General features: G+C 38.5%; 1 protein-coding gene across 1 annotated transcript in view; it reads left to right on the top strand.

Annotated features, from left to right (window-relative positions):
- Positions 1-22,837, top strand: part of ncam1a (neural cell adhesion molecule 1a) — a 220,396-nt gene that overhangs the window by 179,079 nt on the left and 18,480 nt on the right. The window contains exons 12-19 of the mRNA XM_041051207.1: positions 117-213; positions 2,075-2,242; positions 5,493-5,618; positions 7,828-7,842; positions 10,014-10,061; positions 12,625-12,627; positions 17,128-17,252; positions 18,368-18,548. Of these exons, the coding sequence (XP_040907141.1) occupies positions 117-213; positions 2,075-2,242; positions 5,493-5,618; positions 7,828-7,842; positions 10,014-10,061; positions 12,625-12,627; positions 17,128-17,252; positions 18,368-18,548 (763 nt within the window). The remainder of the gene's footprint in view (positions 1-116; positions 214-2,074; positions 2,243-5,492; positions 5,619-7,827; positions 7,843-10,013; positions 10,062-12,624; positions 12,628-17,127; positions 17,253-18,367; positions 18,549-22,837) is intronic.

Here is a 22,837-nt window from a genome sequence, read left to right as displayed (position 1 = left end):
TATGTCACATGACAAGTTCTTCAGGGGTCTACTCTGTTCTTAGAAGTACTTTTTTCTTGTGGAGTTGAGCACCTAACCACATTACCTGATGTTGTTTGCTTTTTTCTGCCCCTCAGATTACCCCTGAATCTCAGAATGACTTTGGGAGCTACAACTGCACAGCAAGCAATGTGATGGGCACGGAGTCCAAGGAGTTCATTCTTATACAAGCAGGTTTGTTAACTGAAAAGTTTGTAGCATTTGTTTTTTAATTCAAGAAAAGTTTTACAAAAGTAATTTAAATTTTAATTTAAACTTGATGACTTCGTAAACCCCCTAATTATGTGACATATTGCTATACGTTTACTTATCAGTGTTACAGTTTATGTTGAATGAATAACACCTGAACCTCCACCCTCTGGTTTCAGTTGTTACCTAACCAAAGTCATGCTTCCCAGTCCAACCACCCAGAACCAAGTGATTGTTCCAAGGTCAAAATTAATCCCTAGAGGTTTAACAGCTCAGCAATAAAACCTGGAGCAAGGTCCGTTAGAACTTACGGATAAAATTTTAAAGTCAATTCTAAGGCAGTCAGGAAACAGTGTAGGGGACGATGTGTAAAATAGACACATACACACACACACATACACACACACATACATACATATATATATATGTTGCCCAGTTTTTAACAAGCTGCAGATAGTAGACAGGGATTTCTTTCTTTTCTATTCAAGCTGTGGTGAGTAACACAATAAACCAAATCTATTTAAAATACATGTTTTTACTGTGGTAATTATAGCAATAACAATAATTGGAATCTCTTGTTTGTATTTACAGTAATTGGAAAATAAATAAATGGAAAATGTAATGCTTGTGTATGAGATGCCCCAAAGGCAGCATATAAATGAAACTAAATTCAGACCATGCAGACAAACCAGAGACACTCCACGACACAGACCAGACAGGTAATGAGCCTAAATTCAAATCACATTGGAACTGTCCTTTAAGTCCTAAAGATTGGTTTGTGTTAGCTTCATTTGGTATGCAAATTGTTTTGGACCCATTAGAGGAGGTAGGTCGCTCAGGACCTTGACTAAATACAGTGTACTCAAATTAATTGTACTGACATCCTCTGCTGCCACTGTGTAATACACTGTAGGCCCTTTGAGGTGTCTTCTTTTGGCTTTCTCCTTGCCTCATAACTCGTCAGTATGCCTAAAGCGTCTCCTTCCAAACAGAGCTGGACAAAATAAACCCTTCAATTATTTTTTCACACCTTATTTTCCGCGTTGATATGTCAATAAAAAAATCCGACAAGTAGCACGAGGCAAAGAGCTCCAGTGAACAAAGTCATTTCAATTTCAAGGGTAATTAGACAGTCTTTGCATCACATAATAATGGTACACAATCCAGAAATGATTAGGCAGGTTTATCATTACTAGAGGATCATTTTCAGGGATGGTTTCTGTTTGTATGGGATGTTTGATGACATACACAAATGAATTGGTGATTAGTTTATTCTGTCACCAGTGTTACTTACCAGTGCTGAGGTTTCAGTACTTTTATTCTAAAAGTCTAAATGGCCGCTAATGACCTCCAGAGCATGATCGTGATTGGTTGAACACATAACCTACTGATGCTTTTGTTGTTCTTAGAGAGGTATCAGTAGTGGAGCTATGAACGAAAGACTGGGACTTCAGAAGACTTCGGAAGACTGCTAAATTATGTAGGGTGCTCCGTTCGGGTGACCCTGTGTCTTATTTTCAAAGTATATCACAGACATGATGAAGTAGTCTGTTTAAATTGTTAACAAGGGTTCTGACCTGTTTACATTGCTAAAGTATTTATTTTACATTAATTTGTTTTACATTGATTTTGGAAACTGCCATTTTTTCAGTGCCAAGTTGTTTCCTTTACACGTTGCAGAGCAATTAATATTTGTGTACTTCGTATGTTGGAAGATCAAAGCAGTTTGTACATGGGCATATTTCATGCCTTTCATGGGATTTTTTTATATTAGTGCTAGCTTTTAAAATGAGCTTTTGAAAAGAACAAAATAACGTTTTTTTTTTTTATCCGTTCTCCATTGTAGAGGTGCCAGCATCGCCAGAAATTCAAAAAGTGGAACCCTTCTCGAGCACAGCAGTGGTAGAGTTTGAGGAGCCCATCGCCAACGGTGGAGTGCCCATTATCAAGTACAAAGTGGAATGGCGAATGCCTGGCCAGGACTGGACTGGCAGGGAGTATGATGCTGAGGATGGTGAGTCATACACCTCTCCTGACCAAAGTCCATTTGATGGCGGTTTTGTACTTTGCCTTGGCTGTCACGAGCAGGTGTAAAAATCAGAGCGATAGACCACAGATTAAAAATCTGTTACATTCACAAGAAATGTTATTCTGAGCTTTTTTAAGGATCATATTTTTTCATTGATAGCTGATCAAAAACACCTGCCACGATGTAGATTTCTGCTGCACAGTGTGATTAAGTATTGAATTAGTCCTTAACATTATATATTGTGCAGCATACTCTGAGACTCTACATTTATTCAAGCAAAGTGAAAGCACCTCCAGCATCAGCCACTTCATAGTGTCTTTTAAGCCAACTTCAGGCAAAAATATCTATATTTTTTTGTTGTTTTTATTAACATTTTTATTATTATTAATATTTTATGGGCTGTGTCTTTAGACTGCAGTTCACACACAAAGGAAATATGGGCCAAAACTGCAGAAAACATCTCTGCTTGCAACAACAATATTTAATCCAAACATGACAGCAGCTGATGTCAGGAGGAGAGGTGGAACACAGTGCAGCCTAAATGACAGTCAGCTCAGACACTGACAGGCCCCAGATAATATCCCTGTCCCGCTGAGGGTTTGTGGCTCTTACAAATCTGGATGGTTCTCGTCCTGTCTGCCACATGGGACGTATCAGTCAGTGGTTGACAGGCTCCACTGTCAGCTCAAGGCCCAAGAGCCGCCCGTCACGCAAGCGTATACACAAAACAAAACACAAGCACCCACACACCGACAGTAAATGTTACCAAAAATACCGCATTCAACTACATCACCTAATCCACCTCTGATAAATAAACACCAACAGGACCTCCGTTGCACTGTACAGTGCATACATTTCAGGTAGTATAGTTGTGAGATTATTTTGTAAAGTTAGAAATATGAAAGGCTTAGTTAAGCTATAGAAAGCACATAGCGTTACTGAAATTATTAAACGGCGGAAATGTGTCAATAAAAAGTCAGGCTGCATTAGACAATGTTATTACCAGAATTAACTCATTGTTCTTTTAGGTTTTGGTCCAGACTTTATCGACAATAAAAAATTGGAGCTTTATCCTTTAATGTTTGTTGGCCGTCAAAGTTGAAATCGACACAGACAAGGCAGGACAAAAAGAGGTCTTCTATTTCAGGGAAATTCTTTGACAGTTCACCAGAGTGTTTTTTTTTTGTTTTTTTTTTTTTTTTTATGAACCAAGTCTCAGTCACCTATTAACTTCTCAAATGTTAGTACACATTCCTTGATGCTGCAGTAAGCGTCCACAGCAGTAACACAATGATTAACAGAAACCAAAGTCAGTCGAATTCAGGGAGTCCAACGATTGTTATGATTTGTGGAGATAACCTTTTAGAGAAGCGGAGGAAACCAGCATGTGGTAATCAGAGGCAAATTACTCCGGCTGGAAATCTCATCTGAACATGAATCGTTTCAGCAGCGATATCAGTTTTACTGATGCTGGTGGTGCTAAAAGCCCAGTTGTTGAATATGTTTGGCCTCATGCTTTTTAGCTGTGTTCATACAGTTTCCCCAAGCAGTCGCTTATGCATGAGAAAGTCTTTCTCATTGAGACATTAATGTGAAATGCATTCAGAATTTTCTCTGCGTCACAGTAATCAAAAAATGTTTCTCAGCCCTTTTGCACCAGGGTCTAAATTTATTTTCATCCATGAAATTATTGTTCTTTGTATTACACAGTGAGATATCAGCTAGGGGCTTTTTATTTTATTTTATTATTATATATTATTATTATTATTATTATTTATTTATTTATTTATTTATTTTTTACAAAAGTCAGGAAATACATGTGTGTACAGAGTATGTTTGTATCCTAATTGAAATCTCAGTGGTCCCTTGTTACTAGGCAAATGACTTTGTTTAATGAATTTTTTTCACATTTTAATCAAGAAATGTATTCTTATCTGTAGAAAAAACACCACAGGTTCACACTTTAACATTTTATTGAATTAGTTATATTTGAAGCTATCAAAATTCAGACTCTTTGGGTGATTTCTATGTAAATTGACTGACCTTCACCTGTGAAAATCACATTTAAAGATAATAGTAGCAGGCTTTCCTAATAGCATTTTTTTGTGTTCTATACTTGGCACCCTTTGTGTTACAGCTGGTCTTTAATGTTATTTTCCTACAGTATAACCAGTAACCATAAATCCCAGAACCCCCGCTGTAATTAGAACTTGTCCTCTTCTTGGCTTTTCACCTTCATGATGTTGGTCTGCTTTGCCCCTGTGCTCACTACATGCAAGTACTTACCCTGTCATTGGTAATATTCTGTGTATATGCAGCTTTGCTCCCATTTGTTACTTTTTTTTGTTAGTCTCCATGAATAATCCCATCAGGAGAATATTCCAGCCACCCTGTGGTGACCTGCCCAGTGATAAAACATGCTGCGTATACAGTGTAAACATAAACCGCTACAGCCAGCAGTTGCCTTCTGGCGACTTCTAATTCAATACAATGTGAAAATACAGAGCTTGACTAACCAGATTAAGTTTTAATTATTTCTTACATTTGTGTCTCCGGAGTAAAACAACATGAAATATAAAATACATGGCGTACAGAATACTGTGCATGTGATGGTAATGGATGTAACAAGATCAGGAAGAGAAAGCAAATAGGAAGCAAAAGGGAAAAAACAAAAGCAAAAAGCAAAACCAGAAAAAAACACAAACATGGGCAATCATTATAGCATGTTACAGTGACCAAGGGAAGTACTCATACCCATATGAGTTAGACATAAGAGAGACAATATGTTCTTATAATCATTATTGGTAAAAATAAATAAGGCTCTGTGTAAACACATGTTTCTGTCTCTTTATATTTTATTTAGGTCATCATTAGCTTCCACAAAAATGACTCCTATTCTTCCTGGAGTCCACATAAAATAATAAAAAAATAAACAGGGCAAAACAAGCCAAACACAAACACTAGGAAAAAAAGGAATTTCATTAATGAAAAGCAAAGAAAAAAAATAAAACAACATCAGTCACGTGCAAATTCATTATACAACCAGTATATATATATATATTTGAACAAAGTCTGTATTTTAATGCATCCTACACAGTAAGCATCAACAGTCATTAATGCATCTCACACTTTAGCACATGACAATCAACAAACATCTATTTCCCTTAGTCTTGATTCACAATTTCTTGTTTCCCTGTATACCTGCATGGAATGACACCATCCTCACTTCCAACAGACATGATCAAGATCACCATCATTGGCCTGAAACCAGAGACCACCTATGAAGTCAAGATGTCCGCCATCAACGGCAAAGGCGAAGGCGATAGCAGCCCGGCCAGCACTTTCAAGACAGAGCCAGTCCGTAAGTACTGTCCTCACTGCTCGTGTCCCTGCTCTCAGTAAGCTCTCCTCTGACCCCAACGCTTTGAACCTAATGCTCACTCCACCGCTTGCTCATGTCTAGCTGAGCCAAGATGCTTTCACTCCTACACTCCTCTATTCTCACGCCAAGCCCCAGTGCAGTCCTCTTCAATCCAGGCTAGAAGGAATTCACGATGCCACTGCCACTTCAAAATCCATCCCGGTTAACAGTGTTAACTTTGTAAAGCATAACCTCTGTATCCTTCATCACCGAACAGTATTATGTGCTTCTTTCCTCATGAATTTTTGCAGTGTATGAGGCAGACCTCGCTTCCTCCCTGACTTCTTAGCCTTCAACTCAGGTGATTTAGAGAAAGCGTTCTGGAAAATACTTGTGCATACTTAAGGCTGATTTATACTTCAGTGTGAAGTGTCAGCTCTGTATTTATAGTTCAGTGGCAGTGTGCATTGTTAATATGACAGCCAGAGGTCAGGCCCTGCTCAAGATTGTTTATATTTCATGAAGGAAATGGCAGCACAAGATGAAATGTTGGATATTTTGGAGGTGGAAGAAAATTACAATTTAACTGTGTTTGAATGAACGGAGAAAGGGTCACCTTAAAGCGGGAGAAATACAAGGAGGACACCTGCTTGTCAGGCAGATGAGGGAAGTTTTGACCATGTTGCATTTGTTCATCAGCCTTGATACTTGCACCGCATAGCTGGATTTTCTGGGGTGACTTGCTGTTGCCCTCTGTGTACGCACCATTTACGTTTTTCTTGTGAATAGTGTGGCTTCAAATCACAGCTTTGTTAGTCGTATGGCAGCATCTGCAACCTTACAGCAAAGAGCAGGTGCGTAGCACCAATAAGAATGTGTCAGCCTGACAGAAAATGTGTCAACTACGTGTTTATTTATATACAACAATGTGTCAAGTGATTCGTTCTCACTGAAGTATAAATGATGCCCAGTAGAGGTCCAGAGAGCGCTCTTATATTCAAGCTGAGAGTGCCTGTACTATGCATAACAGAGATCTCTAGGACCTAATTTACACTTATCTAGCAAGGGTAGATAAAATCACTCTGTTTCAACCTAATGCATTATTTCACTGCCACTGCTTCGCAACCAAGCAGCACGTCTGCTATCGAGGGTAAATATCCTATATTATAGTAACATTAGCACCACACAGGCAGGCTTAGCAGATTTTAGGTTTTAAGAAAACTTCTCTCATTTTATCCACTTTAGATGGTGACAGACAGACTGTCGCTGCAGGTAGCTCTCAGGCTACAGCCTGCGCTCAGAGTCAGTGATAGTAAAACAGTTGTCTTAATGCTGAAAACCTGTGTAGGCCTTCTTTTTTCCACACAGAAAACTGATCAGGAATTGGATGAGGATGAATTCCCATCCTCAGGAATAGTTGCCCAAAAGAAAATAAGTCTCACGTCATAAGAAACCAGAATTATCCTTTAATCTGTCTAAGCTCTGTGGAGCTAGTTTTTTCCAGGCTATGTTCAGGGTCATGAAGAAATCTTTGTTTTTGTTTGTAGCAGCCTCCATGTCATGCTTCCATCTGTGCTTCATCACCCCACTGCTTCTGTAGAAAAATCCCTCCTCTGCATCCTGCTTATTTCCCCTGAATCCCTGACGTCAAAGGTAGAGGCAGTGTCTGATGTATTTATTCAGACTAGTTTAACTAGAACTTAGTTTTTTTTTAATGTATGAATCTGAGGTTGAGCTCAGTTTCCTTGATGTATTATTTACAGAACTGAAATGAAGATGGACATGAAGGAATCGGTTTAGATTCTATTTCATGTTGTCGTTTAATGTGTTAAATTACATCAGAGTAGCTGGGGGAGATTGTCAGCCAGAAACCCAGTGTCCTGCTTTGACACTGAACACCCACCATGCCCAAAGTCAAAGCCGAGCCTGAAGTCATTTAAAAGACAAGTTTCTAATTTGGATGGTAATACTGTACCAGGATTATGAAAGTCAAAGTCGCCCGCAGAGCAAAGAGAAGCAAGAATTTCGGTGGATAGAAAGTCCAACGAGAGACAATAACAGTGTGACAGCGAGTAAATGATGTGGCAGGACAGAGCTGCCCTCTTTCACTGATCATATTTCTCATTTCATTGTCTTTGTTTCTTCTCTTTGTTTTGTTGTTTTCTCATCATGGTTTTCCATCTGTTCTGTATTCCACTGGACTTCTCAGAGTATTCTTTCACAAGTAAGTTTCTTTTCCTCTGTCTTGTCTGCTTCATTTTCTGCTGTAATCATTTCCATCCTCATTGCATTCATCTGCTTTTTTTTGACCATCCTCTCAACATTAAAACGTTCCTTCAATGACTGAGGAAACGTGCTCTAATAATGTAAGTCTACTGTAAAAATGGTCTTGATCACATGATATTTTACTTGGAGAGTTCCACAGAAATCATCACCAGTGCCCCGAGTGAATTTTCTTCTCTCTTACATAAATACCAGTACTCATCCGTTACCTGTTGTACTAATTTTCCAGACGGCGGTCCACTTCTTTACTCTAATGTGGTTTCAGGCTTGTTTGTAGAAGTGTGATAGACTGATACAACAAACTTACAGCCTCTAGCAAGTGAGTAATTTTGTACCGTATCCTTGGTGCGACCTGTGCCTCTTTAGTATTGCTTGCTCGTAACATCTTTATTTTGGAGTCTCTCTTGTGCAAAGTATAGTGTACAGTGCAGCCAGTGAGTGTTATATAAGGCCCTTAAAGAAGCTATACTGTCTTCAGAGATAAGCAAGAGCAATACAGTCATATTATCATAGCAGTTAATGTGAATTAAGCATACTTGCTGGTAATAATGTTAAAAGCTGGGCATCTCATATGACTCTGTGTGGAACCATAAGGTTGAAATATTCAGGCTTTCAATTCTCAATCTTAAGGATTTTCATTAGTGCTGATGGTGTGTGCGTTTTCGTGCCTTTTTAATTTGGCCCTTACACTTGACGACAGTTGTGTCTCAGAGGTCACAAGAATGTATATCGAGAAAAGTGGTAAACAGCTTCCCAGTTTCTGCTGGGTTGCAGGTACTGGGGAACTGCAGCTTTCTTTTGACACAGTCTATGCTTACCTCTGTTCAGGAAATATATATATATATATATATATATATATATATATATATATATATATATATATATATATATATATATATATATATATATACACACACTTTTTTGGCATTATCTTGTCTTGAGGAGAGTGATAGTCCGTGTTCTGCTTCTGTGTGTGTCCAGCTTCAGGAGAGTATAAGCTAGGCATTGTACAAATCTGTCAAATTAAAGTAACAGCCAGTTGTTGCTGTAAATGAAACCAGAGCCAAAAGGCAGTTAGTATGGGTACAAAAGGAAAGGAAGCTGACACTGTACATTCACAGATGAACAAGTAAGAGCACAGCATAAATACTCAACAAGCAGCTCACTGAAGTCTTAAAAGCACTGCAAAACAATTCAGGGAATCATTGTTCTTTCTTATCTTTGTGTCAGTGAGAAGTGTCTCATGTTTACAGGCATTAGCTCTAAAATCATAGGGAATGCATTTTGGGGAAACCTGTCCTCAGGATTATATGTGTCCTAACTATTGAGTGGGAAGCCACAGTCCGCATTCTGGGATCAACTCCAGATCTAAGGCCAGTGATGAATACTATGGGATGAACCCAGAGCCCAGGGTCCACAACTGGGAAGCAATATCGTAAACAAACCTCAGGCCATATTTTCCTTATTCCTTAATATAATTTCTGTAACATACAGTAACTAGTGCCTGTGAGTAAGACAAAATAAAGTTGTTCTTCATAGCTCTAAGACAGACAGACCAGACAGTCACTCATCTGTGGTTGTCCCTGGTGAGAGCAGTCTTGTCTCAGCAAGCACTGAATTCTCTACAGCTCTTTAACATAATAAATAATTCAGGTGGTGTCAGTCATAATCTCATATTTGTTTGTGACAGATTGGTTTGGCTGAACACAAAATTATCTTTCACGTTTTTTTGGACAGTTAACATAAAATAGATCCGCTCCAGAGCTTGCCACTACTTACTAAAAATTGACATATTGACATATTTCTTTGTTATAAGGAACACAAACAGACACCATATATTGATTTACATATTATATTTCTACATAGAAATATTCTTTTTTTTATTAAATAAGGCCTCGCGATATGAAACAACAAGCTGTCAGCTGTCTGTGTTGTCGCATCACAGTGGTTAGCAGAGTGGACATTCAAACAGATGCCAAAAAAACCAGAGGATTTCAGGAATGTTCCAGAGAAATTCATCAAGACGGTATAAAAACAAACGTGACCCAGCGCTGAGTTGCTCCTGTTGTGGAGAACTCCAGCTCCTCTCACCATGTTTTCACCATCTTTCAGTTTCATCAGAGATTCCACCCACTATTGCTGCTACCAGTATGGCCCGTAGTGAGTATGCCAGTCCAGCAGTGTGCAGTGTGTCTCTCTTCATGTCTCTCTCTCTCTCTTACCTGCTTGGCCTCACAGTTAATGTAGATGATCATTTATTACTGGTGTGGCTCATAGGAGGGCACATACTCCCTCTATAGAGTACAGCTGCAGCAGAACAGCGAAATGTGTTGGCAGCTTACTAGCTTTGCTAACTGTCCTGAGTATCCATAGGTTATGATTTTACTAACAATTGCCAAGGACATGAAGGTTGCGTTTCTAACAGCCTGACTATAGAAATGTGTGAGTTACATAATTAACATAATGTGCCTGTTCATAAAATCACGATATAGACTCTTTTGATTGTGGTGTAATGAATTTGGAAAATTTATATTAAGTTATATATAATATACTGTGTTTGCTGTGACCTGATAATTTGTGAGAATGCAAATGTCAAAGTGAAGGTCCTGGTAGATGAGTGGCTGCAAAACTGATATGTAGACGCTCTTTATAGAGATAGTATCGTGTTAGCATAAAGTTAGTTCTTTTTCAGTTAACTTATAACCCTGTATCACACAAGATGTTTATGCTCTTGTTTGGTATAAACATTGGGTGATAGTAGGCTCCATGTTAACACTGTTCTGTATGTGTTTGTTTGTGTCATGTAGAATATACAGTAATTAGCATTTTCTGAGATGCAAGTACCACTAGTGTCAACATCAAACTTGTAAATCCAACTGAAAACCCAGACCAGGTGGCAGACAATACAAAAGTGTACAAATATTTTGACATGGATACTATTTTGGCCCCGCCAAAAACACACCATGAGAATGTATTCAGTGTGAAAATGACACTTGTAACATTTGCAGTTGCCATCTTGGATTACACATTGGCAGAAGTGCTTATAATCGTAACCGACTGGTTAGGATATCAGCAATTATACTCAATGCTTTTGTTTTTCATTTAAATCTAATGGTTCATTAATAAACCATTTTGACAGGTACCTTAAACGCATCGCTGTATTAAAAAAAGGGAGGTATTACCCTGATAAAATGCTTTTTCCTCCATCTTCCTACTACCTACAGAACCTATTTCTGCCTCTGTCATATCAACATATTGTAGTTTTTATCAAAGTCAGTCTGTCTCTGCACACTTTGAATTTTCTTGAAAGCCCCCTAAATGTTTCTCATCATGTTGTCCGTTCAGCTCAGACTGAGTATCAGATCATCTGACAGTTATGGCAGTACAGTTCACACTACTCTTGAGGCTTTGCCTTGTCTATGAGGAAAGTAATTTAGAGGAGATCCTTCTACTTGTGACAGCGTGCTCCTGGTCAACACAACCAGGAAATACACTGAGCCAGACATGCTTTGCTTTGAGATAACAGAAGGGTGACTGACACTGATCAGCAACACATGCAAACCCCTGCTGATATTTTATGATTATCTCGCGCAAACAACCGGTGAAATTATTACTGATTGCACTGTTAAGACACCTTATCAATCTGACTCCTGATTGCTTTAATTTGTGGTTCACACAAAACCTAAAGCAACAACTGAGATAACGATGTGTAAATAAACACGCTTTGTGTTTTTGGTACAAGGTCACTGGATTAAATTGTCATATGTCTCCTGTTGCTCCTTTTACTTGTGTTCGTGATGTACTGTATGAGAAGTGTATGTCCTCGCCGTGCTCCTAACTAAATCTCTCCCTCTGAACACTCCTTTGATAACATTTTGTCAGATACAGCCTTGGCTTTTCATTTGGTTCTCCTGTGATGTTGTTGTTCATGGCAAATGCATCACTCAACAGCACATGTCACAAATGCTTTTTAAACCACCATCTGATTCAGACGCTGTTTTTCCTGATGTTTCATGTGTTCGTACTGTTGTCTGCTGTGTTGTGTACCATACTTAGTTGGCATGGTTTTTATACCCAAAGCTGCTTCTTTTGACCTTGATTTCTTGTTTGTTCCAGAAAAACCAACTGATGTATTTTTCTTTTTTTTTTTATCTTTAATTTGTCTTTAATGGCAGTCATCACGACTGCTGGAGCTGAAGCGTAGTTCAAATTCTGATTGGACAATAATGTTGTCACGTAAAATACTGAAATATATAAAAGAAACAAAATCTGTGAAAGGAAATGCTGTTGATTATCTGGAAACATGAGGCAATTCTGGGTTCACAGGTTTGGTTGTATCTTAAATCTATAAGCTACAACCAAAACTAAGTCTGCAACCGCTTCATAATTTCAACATATTTCTTATATGTATTTTTTAAAAATGCGTTTATCAATTTATGTATTTCTTTTTGATGTTTATGTTCCTTTTGTGTCATGTTGTCTTTAACATATTTATTTGTTTTGTTCATTATGTTGACATGTTTTCATCATATCAAAATGTTTTGTATGTTTCCCATGTGCCCCCCTATCCCCCACCCCACCCCGTCGCCTCTCCCGCGACCCCCCTACTCCCACCCTCCTTTCCCTATGTTTTCCTTTCAACCAATCATGTGCGTTCACATCATGTGACATTGTCATGTGGCTCTTGCATGGTGCTGATGATGTCGTCTTCGCTGGCCAACAGAAGGTAATTTTGTTTTTTTCTGTTTAGTCTGAGATCATAAGATCAGCAATGATCAATAAGAAAACTTTTGTTAAATTAGACCTGTAGATGACACATTAGAACGCTTTCAGTTTTATTTGGCTATTTTTCATCCATCTTGAGGTCATTCTGTAAATATGTAGAAAACACTTAGTGAACGTGCAGTGTTTCACTCCGTCATCAACTCCATTCATCTTTTTCCTCCTCCCTTCCTCCAACTACGATGCTTTTGCCCATTTTCCATAGTAGTCACAAACTGTGCAAGACTGTTTCCCTCTTAGTGCCTTGTCAAAGATTTATACTATAGAGACATTACAAGAAATAAACACCAGGGCCGCATTCTTTTCATTGTGGCTAACAGAGCTAGCTTAATGCTATTCTTAACCTGCATTTGTTCTTCCAGATAGGATATGTACACACAGATCACATGTTAGTACCAGTGGAAAATAGGGCCTTTGACTTCAGAGCCAGCTAAGATGTATCAGAAGCAGTTTACCAAAGCATGCCCCTTCAGTTCACAATTTGTAAAAGTGCAGGCGGATTCAAACTTAGCTACACAAAGAACAAAACTTTTTAATGTTACACATCTGTGAACTTATTTTCAAATGTGGTCGCTCCTCTCCGTAGAAGCGCCACCAAGCTGTCATTTAAATTCGACAGATTACTAAACTTGTCTAACTGAAAAGGAAATGTGTACTTTAAAGCACACCAACATGAGTGCTCATTGTAGGTGTAGTAAACTGCAATGATGCAACATGTGCTACACATTGGCCTCACACATTTCATTCCATCTATCTTTTAAAATCTTGCTTTGTTTTTCTTTCTTCTCACTTAGGTTTACTGAAAAGCTAAGATAGCTAATGCTCTGCCAGCCAACCATATGAGGGGCTGGTTTAATTGTTTCACTCTTTTTTCTTTTCTCTGAAAATCTAAAGTATTGGAGAAACCTTAAACCGAGATTACAAATATAGAACTGGATTAGCTGGATGAGAATTCACATGATAATTTAGCTTCGTATTAGCCTGGATTAGTTGACAAACAAAGAATTTGGCACATCAGGAACAGTAGTTTCATTTTAATCCAAACACACTCCATGCCTTTTTATGTTTGGTTCTCTGATGTGCATTTTCTTGTTATTGTTTATATAAAACTCTAGAGGAGTTAGAAGTTACATTTTTATTGGGTTCGTTAGCCCTATGTTTTTCTTATTTTGGCTTTAAATTGTGCCAAAATTCTCTTCCAGTTATCATTAAAATGTCTTTAGAAAAATCTCAGATCTGACTTTGTCCAGCAGATTTGTTATTACATGAAAACCTTCCTTTTTGGTTATTTACCGTTTTGTTATAAATCACATTTAACCATCATAAGATCAGCCTCATGAAGTGCCACTGACTGCAATCTGCATTGCACACATTAGTAAACACAGTCCTCATACTCACCCACAAAGCTAATTTTTCTTATTTTTCCAAACGATGTACCGTAGCTCACAGTGTTTGACTGTTTGGACTCGCAGCATTGCATTACTGCAGCATGCAAGTTTATTTCCTCTTTCTTGTTGCATCCTTCTTCTCATTGTTCCGCTGTTTCCCTATGAAAAGGTCAGTCCTGTCTGCATGTGTCTCTGTCTTTGGTGTCACGTCTACTCGGTTCTTCACTTCACAAATATACATAAAATAACTGAAGAACTATGTTCATAGCTTTTAATTAACTAATTGCGATAAACATTCAGTATTTAAAAAGAACGGGAGAAGACTTGATGATGTGGACCAAAAAAAAAACCCCATTTAAGTTCTAATTTTAGAAATTCCCAGAAAATTATCTGAGAAAATAGGTTTGTTTATTTTTTCATGTTGCCTTAATCATGTTCCATACAAACAACATGCTTATAAATTAACACTTTTGAATCCAGGTTACATTTAAATCAGTTACATTTTTGTGTAATTTATAAAATGGATCTGATTTAAAGATGTAAAGTTGAACAGTGTGGTGCCTCACATTATAGTAGTAATTTGAATATGACACTTTTTTCACATTTTTTCCTCGCAATAATTAATATTAGTATTGGCACAAATAGTACTCTTATATAATGATTCTCAGTATTAAATATTGTATCAGATGGAAATATGAACCCACATAATTCAAAAATTACAAAACTGGAATAAAGGATCCTTCAGCATGCTCTTTTTTTTTTTCTTTAAATTACTCTTGTTCAATTCTAACCACTTATCTCCCAATGTATGCTGGAAGATGAGGGAGGACACTGTATTTGGTCAGGCTTCATGTGGAACCATGCCCCCTACCTGCGTGTCAGTGTGAGGTAAAGGGAAATGCTCCACATGTTGCACCCTCCTCGTGTGTAGCAGCCCCCAAAAATTCCAGCCTGCATGGTGGAGCCTCTCATTCTAACCACTCCTTTCTCTGTTTTAGCCTCAGAAATTCTCACCTAACCCAGAATGATGCTCGCGGATAACAATACTGAATGTACCGATGTCTACCGGCCACCGTGTTACTGCTGTCGCTTACTAACTGTTTTATTCACTTCCAGCATTTGCCATGTTCACCTCAGTCTAGTGGAATGCAGTTTTCAGGCAGTGCGCTCAGATGATTATGTATGATGAAGAGAAAGTGCCTTCATGCATATTCAATCAATTAATTACAACCACTAACTGTCATGTTTGAAATGTTAAATATTGGGTCTGCCGTTTTGTTTTTTTTCTGTGTCCATTTGAAATGTATGCCACTGTTATATTTCCTTACCCACTCAATGAGTGAGTGTATGCAAAGGCATACATTTAAATCTGCATCATGTTGTTCAAGATATATATATATATATTTATTTATATATAAGTTTCTTTTTTCTGCCACATGCTTGTGGGTGTGTTATTATCATATTGTTAGCACAGGGCAAAGGCTTTAACATCATGAGGTAGTCAGTTTAATAACATAGCAACATGGCTAACTGTGTGTAGCCTATATGTACAGTACATAATTTATGACTTTGAGTTGTTAGTCTTCTAACAACGAGAGTAAAAGCCAGCATCACTACACACTCAAAACACCTTGACCCTCTTTCCGGCAAGACTATGTAAATGTTATTAAAAGTAATAGAGTAACATGTCCAATCAAGGCCTGCGGGCTCATTATCCAACGACCCAGCAGTCATTACTCAGGAGGACAGAGCAGATAATGGGGAGTCTCAAGGAGAACAACACCTCAGCCAGTGGTTCTGAGGCAGCCACGCTGCTCGCTGCTCCTTTGAGCTGCCCTTAAAGGAATATTCTACCCAAGGTCTATCTTTGACAATCAAACACTCTGCTGGTTCCAACAAGCCCTCCACACTAAATGGCAAAAGACACAGTCATTTCTGTTTGCTGATCTGACAGAGGTATGGAGAGGAAAGCGTTGTTTGTCAGTGCCTTCCAGAACCTTTGCAAATCACTGTAACAAAAAGGATTCATTATTCCAAACTCCATGGCTAAAGTTTGAATTAGTTTAGGCACAAAAACTGCTCTAAAGACTGTGCTAATGGTTAACACAAACTGACACTCTGTGACCCATTTATCAACTCCTTTTTTGAGGCACTTCAACAATATCACACTATTTCCAAGTTTTCTCCTCACAGACAAGAGTCATAATTAACGACTGAAGTGCTTTGTCAGGGAACGTAACACACATCATATTTAGGCATTAGAAGAAAGACTGATGCTTGTGGATAGTCTTATTGGTTTTCATAGATTTCAGTACTCAAAAGTTTACTTGACATGCACAGAATCAAAATGTCTATAAAATTTCAAAATCAAATTTCTCCTGCAACAGCTTCTCTGCTGTCAATTTGTTTGTTCTGGAGAATTAAAAAAGTGATATTTTTCAAAAAGCAGAGCTAGATACACAACTTTAATCCCAGTCCTTTTTACAGCCATTGTTTATGACAGGTTTTGTGACTTTAATGAGAGATTTACGATCAAAAGACAGATGTGGGTGGAGTATTACTTGGAGAGTACCACACCAAAAGGGAGTGTTACTTAAAAAGGTGTTATTTAACGAGAACACGTGTTCGTATGTTATCATGGAGTCAGTCAGCACATGGTAGCACCGAGCGGTGGAGCTGATGATGAGCAGGGATTTGAGCTTTAGATTTCTGTGTTCTTATCCCTGAACAGATTAGTAGAGCAGCGTGACAGCACAAAAACTCTCTGTGTTGCATTAGGCCAACAGAGGCTACCTCCACATCTGCAATGTCCTCTGATTGCAATGCTTGTTACATTTCAAAGAAAAACATCTTAAAACTGCACTTGAACTGACAATCAGTGCCAACAGTCAAACTAGCAATGAATTTAAGTTTCAGCTTAGTTGACCTTGAAGACACAGGCACAGTAGGAAGGTTTGAAACACACAGTATTACTTGTGTGCAGAGGCCAGGCACGTGATGATGCAACAACCATATTTACATGTACTAATCAGAAATTCTTGGTTTGTCCTGTGTAGGGGAACCCAGTGCTCCCAAACTAGAGGTCAAGGGCCAAAACAGGGGCAATTCTCTTAAGGTCAACTGGATCAAGCAGGACGACGGCGGTTCCCCCATTAAACATTACCTGATCAGATACAAGGCTGTGAGTATACTGGGCAAGGAGGTAACCTGGCACCACTTTGCTGTTCTGCATTTTTTTTTTTTCCAGTTCATTAAGGCACGTTTTCTGCAACCCCAGGCACCCTGACAATTTGCACCTTCTAAACTATAATTATGTTCAACAACTGGCCAGATTTAACTTTTAAACAACAGCATAATACTTGACATCAGTGTTATTGTGTTTTTTCTTCTACCAATTTGGAAAGAACAGTTTTCACTGGGGAGGTTGTCAACAGAAAAGATGAGCGTAGACAGACCAACCAGTAAGCCATGATTCCTCACTGACGTGAATACTGACGACTGTCTTTGATTAAACACCATGCCACAAGGACCACGGCCAGAGACTAAGCCTAGTTTAGTGGGTGTAATTTTTTTCCCTTGTGACACCCAGCCTCAATCAGTGTGCTACTTTCACTGACTTTAGTAACTGTAGCTTCAGTTCAGGCTGCGTTTAATTGCTTGTTTAATGCTTGTTAGCTCAATGTCTCAACTTATGTTTCTACAAATATTGTAGAAATCATGTGAATTAAAGCTCAGGAGTTGTCGGAGGGCACTCTGTGTACTAAGAGACCTCTGTACTTAATGCAAAGAAATAAAATAGATATTGATCTTGTAGCCCAACTCTTAGTAAAACAGCAAATATGCAAATTTCCCAAGATCTTGACGCATTCATTTAATGCCTGAGAAACTTCATTTCCTCCTTTAACCTCCTTCCAGGCAGAAGTTGGCATGTCTGGGTTTTGTTTCCCCCCGAATTCAGATTTTAACAACAAATTTCTCACTGTGTAGCTGAACTGAACCATCTCTAAGCTAACTGGACACCAGTCACATTTACTGTTTTTGGAACTATTTACAAGATAATTGGTGATTTCTATATTCTTTTTGGACTTGTGGTGGCAAAAGTGTAGCTGCCAAACATTCTGTAAACCCTCAGCCTGTGTTGTTTGTCACTTGTTTTATCTTCGACAAACAGCTTGAAAAATGTTGTCATTCTCAAATCATCTGAACTCACCCTGTCCTCAGTGCTTGTTTAGAATGACCGCAGTCTCACTTGGTTACCCAGTTTTAAGGTTTGCCCCTCCTACATTCCTTTCTCAGAAGCATGTATCTGACTGGAAACCAGAGATCCGCGTCCCCCATGGCAGTGAATATGTGGTGCTGAGCGGACTGGACTGGAATACAGAGTATGAGGTTCACGTGGTGGCAGAAAATCAGCAGGGCAAGTCCAAGCCTGGCATCCTCTCCTTCAGAACAGCTGTAGAGCCCACTACAATCCCAGGTACTATTCCCATCATCCCACTTTGAGCATCCACACACATCAGCCACAGTGTACAAAGGCTTCCACCGTGACCAGAAAGGCTCTATTATTGGATTCTTGACTCTTAGTAGGTGCTTATTCAAAGCCTACCGGCCTCAGGGTCTGACATGGATAATCTGTCTCTGTCTATTGTGTGGGAGAGGTGTATTGTTTATACTGCACTTATTAGTGCAGTTGGCAACAAAAAGGAGCTACATGATGCAAGCCATAAAGAGTTCCACATATTGTGGCCTTTACAGTGGGTTTGAAATGACAACAAACAGCACAGTCTCATAACACTATGTGAAATGAGCACAAACTCTGAAATGCATATGATGTGTTGATGACATTCCCCCTGCATGGACGGAGTGTATGATAGCAATATGAGTTTTAGATCGGGGAATTTAACTGTAGATGAAATGTGGGCAGTGAGCAGAGTGAGGCTCGTTATTTGGCTTAATGTTTTATTTCGGCTTAATGTTGGTTCTTTTAGAACCGTTTTGTTGTTCTTGTTTCCATTGTACCGAGCAGAGAGACATTTGGAGAGATGGATGTTCAGCAGACTGAACATTAAAATCAGAATCAGAATTTTAACTTTATGGGCCAAGTAACTTTCCCCATGCAAAAAAAAAAAAAACACAAGAGGATGTAGAGAAAGAAACACAGAGTTGTGTAAGCAAACAAAGACAATGACATCTGCTCTTGTGCAGTCATTGTACAGTTACAGTGCCATGTGTTTCTCAGAAGTTGGTGACAAGTCAAGCTGTTGAGGTCAGTAGAAATACACAACCAGCATGAAGCTGGGTCATCTGAAGTTTATGTTCATTTTATCCTTGGCCTTTACTCGGTTTCTTTGTACTTTTAATGCCAAATTCCTGCTTTTCTCCAGTTATATCTCCTCCTCCTAATCCTTTCCACTTGGAGAAATACATTTCTCTGTTTTTTTTTTCATGCTCAGAGCCCATTATTTGCATTTTAAAACACTGTGCTCACTTCACAAAATTTCAGATACCAGGCTGCACAAGATCAACAATAGCTACTGAATCCATATGAAGAGTAGAGGCATACTCACTGTACTTCTCCTCCTCCTTGATGCTCTGCTGCTACAGATAAAACTCAGCATCATGGTATTCTTCTCTCCCGGTTTTCAGTAGCTCCTATAAGGTAGCAGTTACTGCTCAAGTTCAGTGAGCAATAAAGTCGGAGCAGATATCAGTCAGGCCCACAGCATTTTGTCCAGTTCATTCTAAATGCATCTCTACCCAGGCAGTCACGGTCTTCCTTTGCTCTGCTGCGGTGTCGTGTGTAAGGTGCACATTTTAACTTGGGCTGCCTCCCCATCGCACTATACCTGAGCTATGTAACAGGTTAAATTTCTCTATCGTCCAACTATCTTTTTATCTTCTAGTGAAGAATAACATCAGGTGTTCTCTCTGTATCATCCTTTCTCTTCCATTCTCACCTTCAGTTTCAGAATTTTCTTGCCTGCTCTTTTCTTTCTTCAGAAAAGAGATTTCAGTTGCTTGAACCATGTTTTCTTTCTAGTCAAGTGAGCATCAAGGAATCTAATAATATGGCAAAAAACAATAGCAAACAAGATTTTAAGTAATTAGTCTCCTGCCTATCAGAAACACAATTATGAGCAAAAATTAGAGAAGAATGAGTAACTCATAATATTCAACAGAAACTTAAAGACAACAATTGAACTGCGATGAAGAGTTGCACATGTTAGAGGAAACACAGATTACATGCCTACAAGTGGTGGACAAAGTTTTTAGATGAAAAATTTTGGAATAGGCATTTTTTTTCTTGCTTTGAGAAGAACAAAAAATAAACTACAATTGCAATAACTGAAAGAAAGAAGACAGAAAATAAATGAACCGAGTAAAACGTACAATACTGTAATAATGCCCCTAAATCCCAGAACTAATCTGCTGCTCAAAATAGTCTCCAACAAATTCACTCTTTACTCTTCTTTGAGTAATGTATGCTAAAAACTACAGCACCCAGCTGTTTTCAGAGATTAGTTGGTCTCTTTTTAACGAAACTATATATTTGTGACTTGCTACTGAAGATTTACGTCTTCAGTAAGAACCAAAAAGTTTGGGGCTGAGGGCCACAGGGTAGGGAAGTCAGAAAGTAATGAGACAAACTGGCACAGATGTTTGGTTTGGTTTTTTGTCGAGGGATTTGTTGACAGTAAAAAAAATAAATAAATAAATAGCTTCAGCTTTGTCCTTAACAGTTCCCACAGGAGAGAGTCTCAGCAGAAAGAAACAGTATAGACAGACAATTAGGACAGAATCCCACGGAGGCGTCCCGCTTTTTGGCTTTTTAATTTTGGAAGAAAATAAATCAACTGGATAAAACAATACATTCCTAATAGCCCCTAAAACTTTCTTTATGTGTATCCTTAATGTTTGAAAATAAAGTTCACAAATGAGTTTCAGAACACTGAAAGTGATAATTTCCTCATCACACTGTAAACAAAATAAAACAAATCTCGTAGTTTGGCCTCCGGTGGCCTTGGGGCTCTGCAACTGCATAAACTCTTTGTTTATGCCTCAGGCCAACTATCCATCACTGTTTGTTTCAGGATATCTTGAAGAAGCTATAAGGTTTCAAACAAGAACCTAGAACATTTAATTAAAATATTACAATTTCAGGCCTTTTAAGCATAATATGTCACAATTTACCAAAAAATGAAATCCTTTCAATGAAAAAGTAAAATTCTGATAAAGTCCATTTTTATTTCACTTTTTATTATCATTTTATTATCCTGTCCCTGTTTTACTTATTGTCTCTTTGTTACGTTCACTCTCTCTTTGTTCATATTACATCTGTCTGTCTCCTCCTACTCCTTGACTGACTTATTCATTGTTTTTTTTTTCCACATTATCTTTTATTCTTATTCTTTCTCTCAGCCTCTACTGTATCTTCCTCTTCCACTGTCTGGTTTAGTGAGTCTCACTTTTCAGGGTCCATGAATATACAGTGCGGGGATGCAGCCCTTACAGTATTTGCATGGTGCCACTTCCAACTGGATTAATTTTGTCTGTTCTTTACTGGAGACCCTAAAAAGGCAACGGCTGCCAGTGCATGGCACATAAAGAAACCAGTTATTTTCTTTTTCATGCGCTTGCTGGGCAACAGCCATATAGCAGTGGGAGGTTTGGATCATTTATAATACAACTAAAGCAGAAGTTGACATGGGCTTCATCCAAGTCAGTCCCCCTTTAATTCTCGCAAATACTTTCATTTAGGGGTTTTTGGTTTTTTTTTAGTACCGTATTTATTCCAAGTTGCTGCTGTTTTGTTTTGTTTGTTTTTTTCTTCTCTTTAAGGCACATGGGAAATTGCTGAGGTTTTATTTTTAGCTACAACATCTGCATTTAATTACAGAGGGTTTCACAGCTGTTTTCGGTAACGTTAGCCTAAAACAGCTGCTCTTTTGTAGGTTTATACAGGCTCTATGCGTTAAATTGGCACTGTGACGCAAATTGTGAATGCAGTGTTGATCCAAGGATGAGTTTCAAGCTGTTTATTTTTTTTTTGTTTGTTTTTCATTTTTCAAATACATGTTCAAACAGCTGTCACACACACAAAATGCCACAAAACCATATTGATCCAAGTGATCCTGTAGCATTTTAGACTGAAGTATCTTATGAAAACACATCAGTGTTAGGTTACCTCTTCTTTGGGAAAAGGATCTGTTGAATCTGTTGTGTCAAAAACAAATCTCTGCGGGTGCAGCTGGGCAGCATTTGCATGCCTCAGACTCGCAGAAGGCAAAATTCTGCTCAGCTGTAAAGAGATAAAACATCATAATTCTCTTGCCTAAAGCGTTGGTCAGAATAAACACAGGTTTTAGCAATTTGCCTAAACGGAACACAAAAGTGGCAGGTGTTGACAACTGATCCATCCAAATCTCCCCAGCTAAGGTTGACATCGGAGTAAAACTACAAAAAAAAAAAAAAATGCTATTAACTTCTGCAGTTTTTATAACATGAGATCATCCTGTCATCCATGTCATAGACTTGACCTTCATAACCAGCTTCTGTTTTGGATGTGTGGTTTTGCATGGGCCATTCTCCCGTCCATGACCAGTGGTGTAATTGTAGCCAAAGAAGTGGCTTTGCTGTGAATAATGCCCCACCTTCCCCTCTCTACGTGTGTGCGTACATTCACACCAACCATCTCTCTGGGTATAGGTACTTACAGTGGTACAATTCTTAGTGCTTGTACGACTGAAGAACAGTGTGAACATAACA

The sequence above is a fragment of the Toxotes jaculatrix genome, chromosome 12 (assembly GCF_017976425.1).
Source record: "Toxotes jaculatrix isolate fToxJac2 chromosome 12, fToxJac2.pri, whole genome shotgun sequence".
Taxonomy (NCBI): Eukaryota; Metazoa; Chordata; class Actinopteri; family Toxotidae; genus Toxotes; species Toxotes jaculatrix.
Note: the sequence above shows the minus strand (reverse complement) of the source record. Positions and strands in the feature narration are given on the sequence as shown.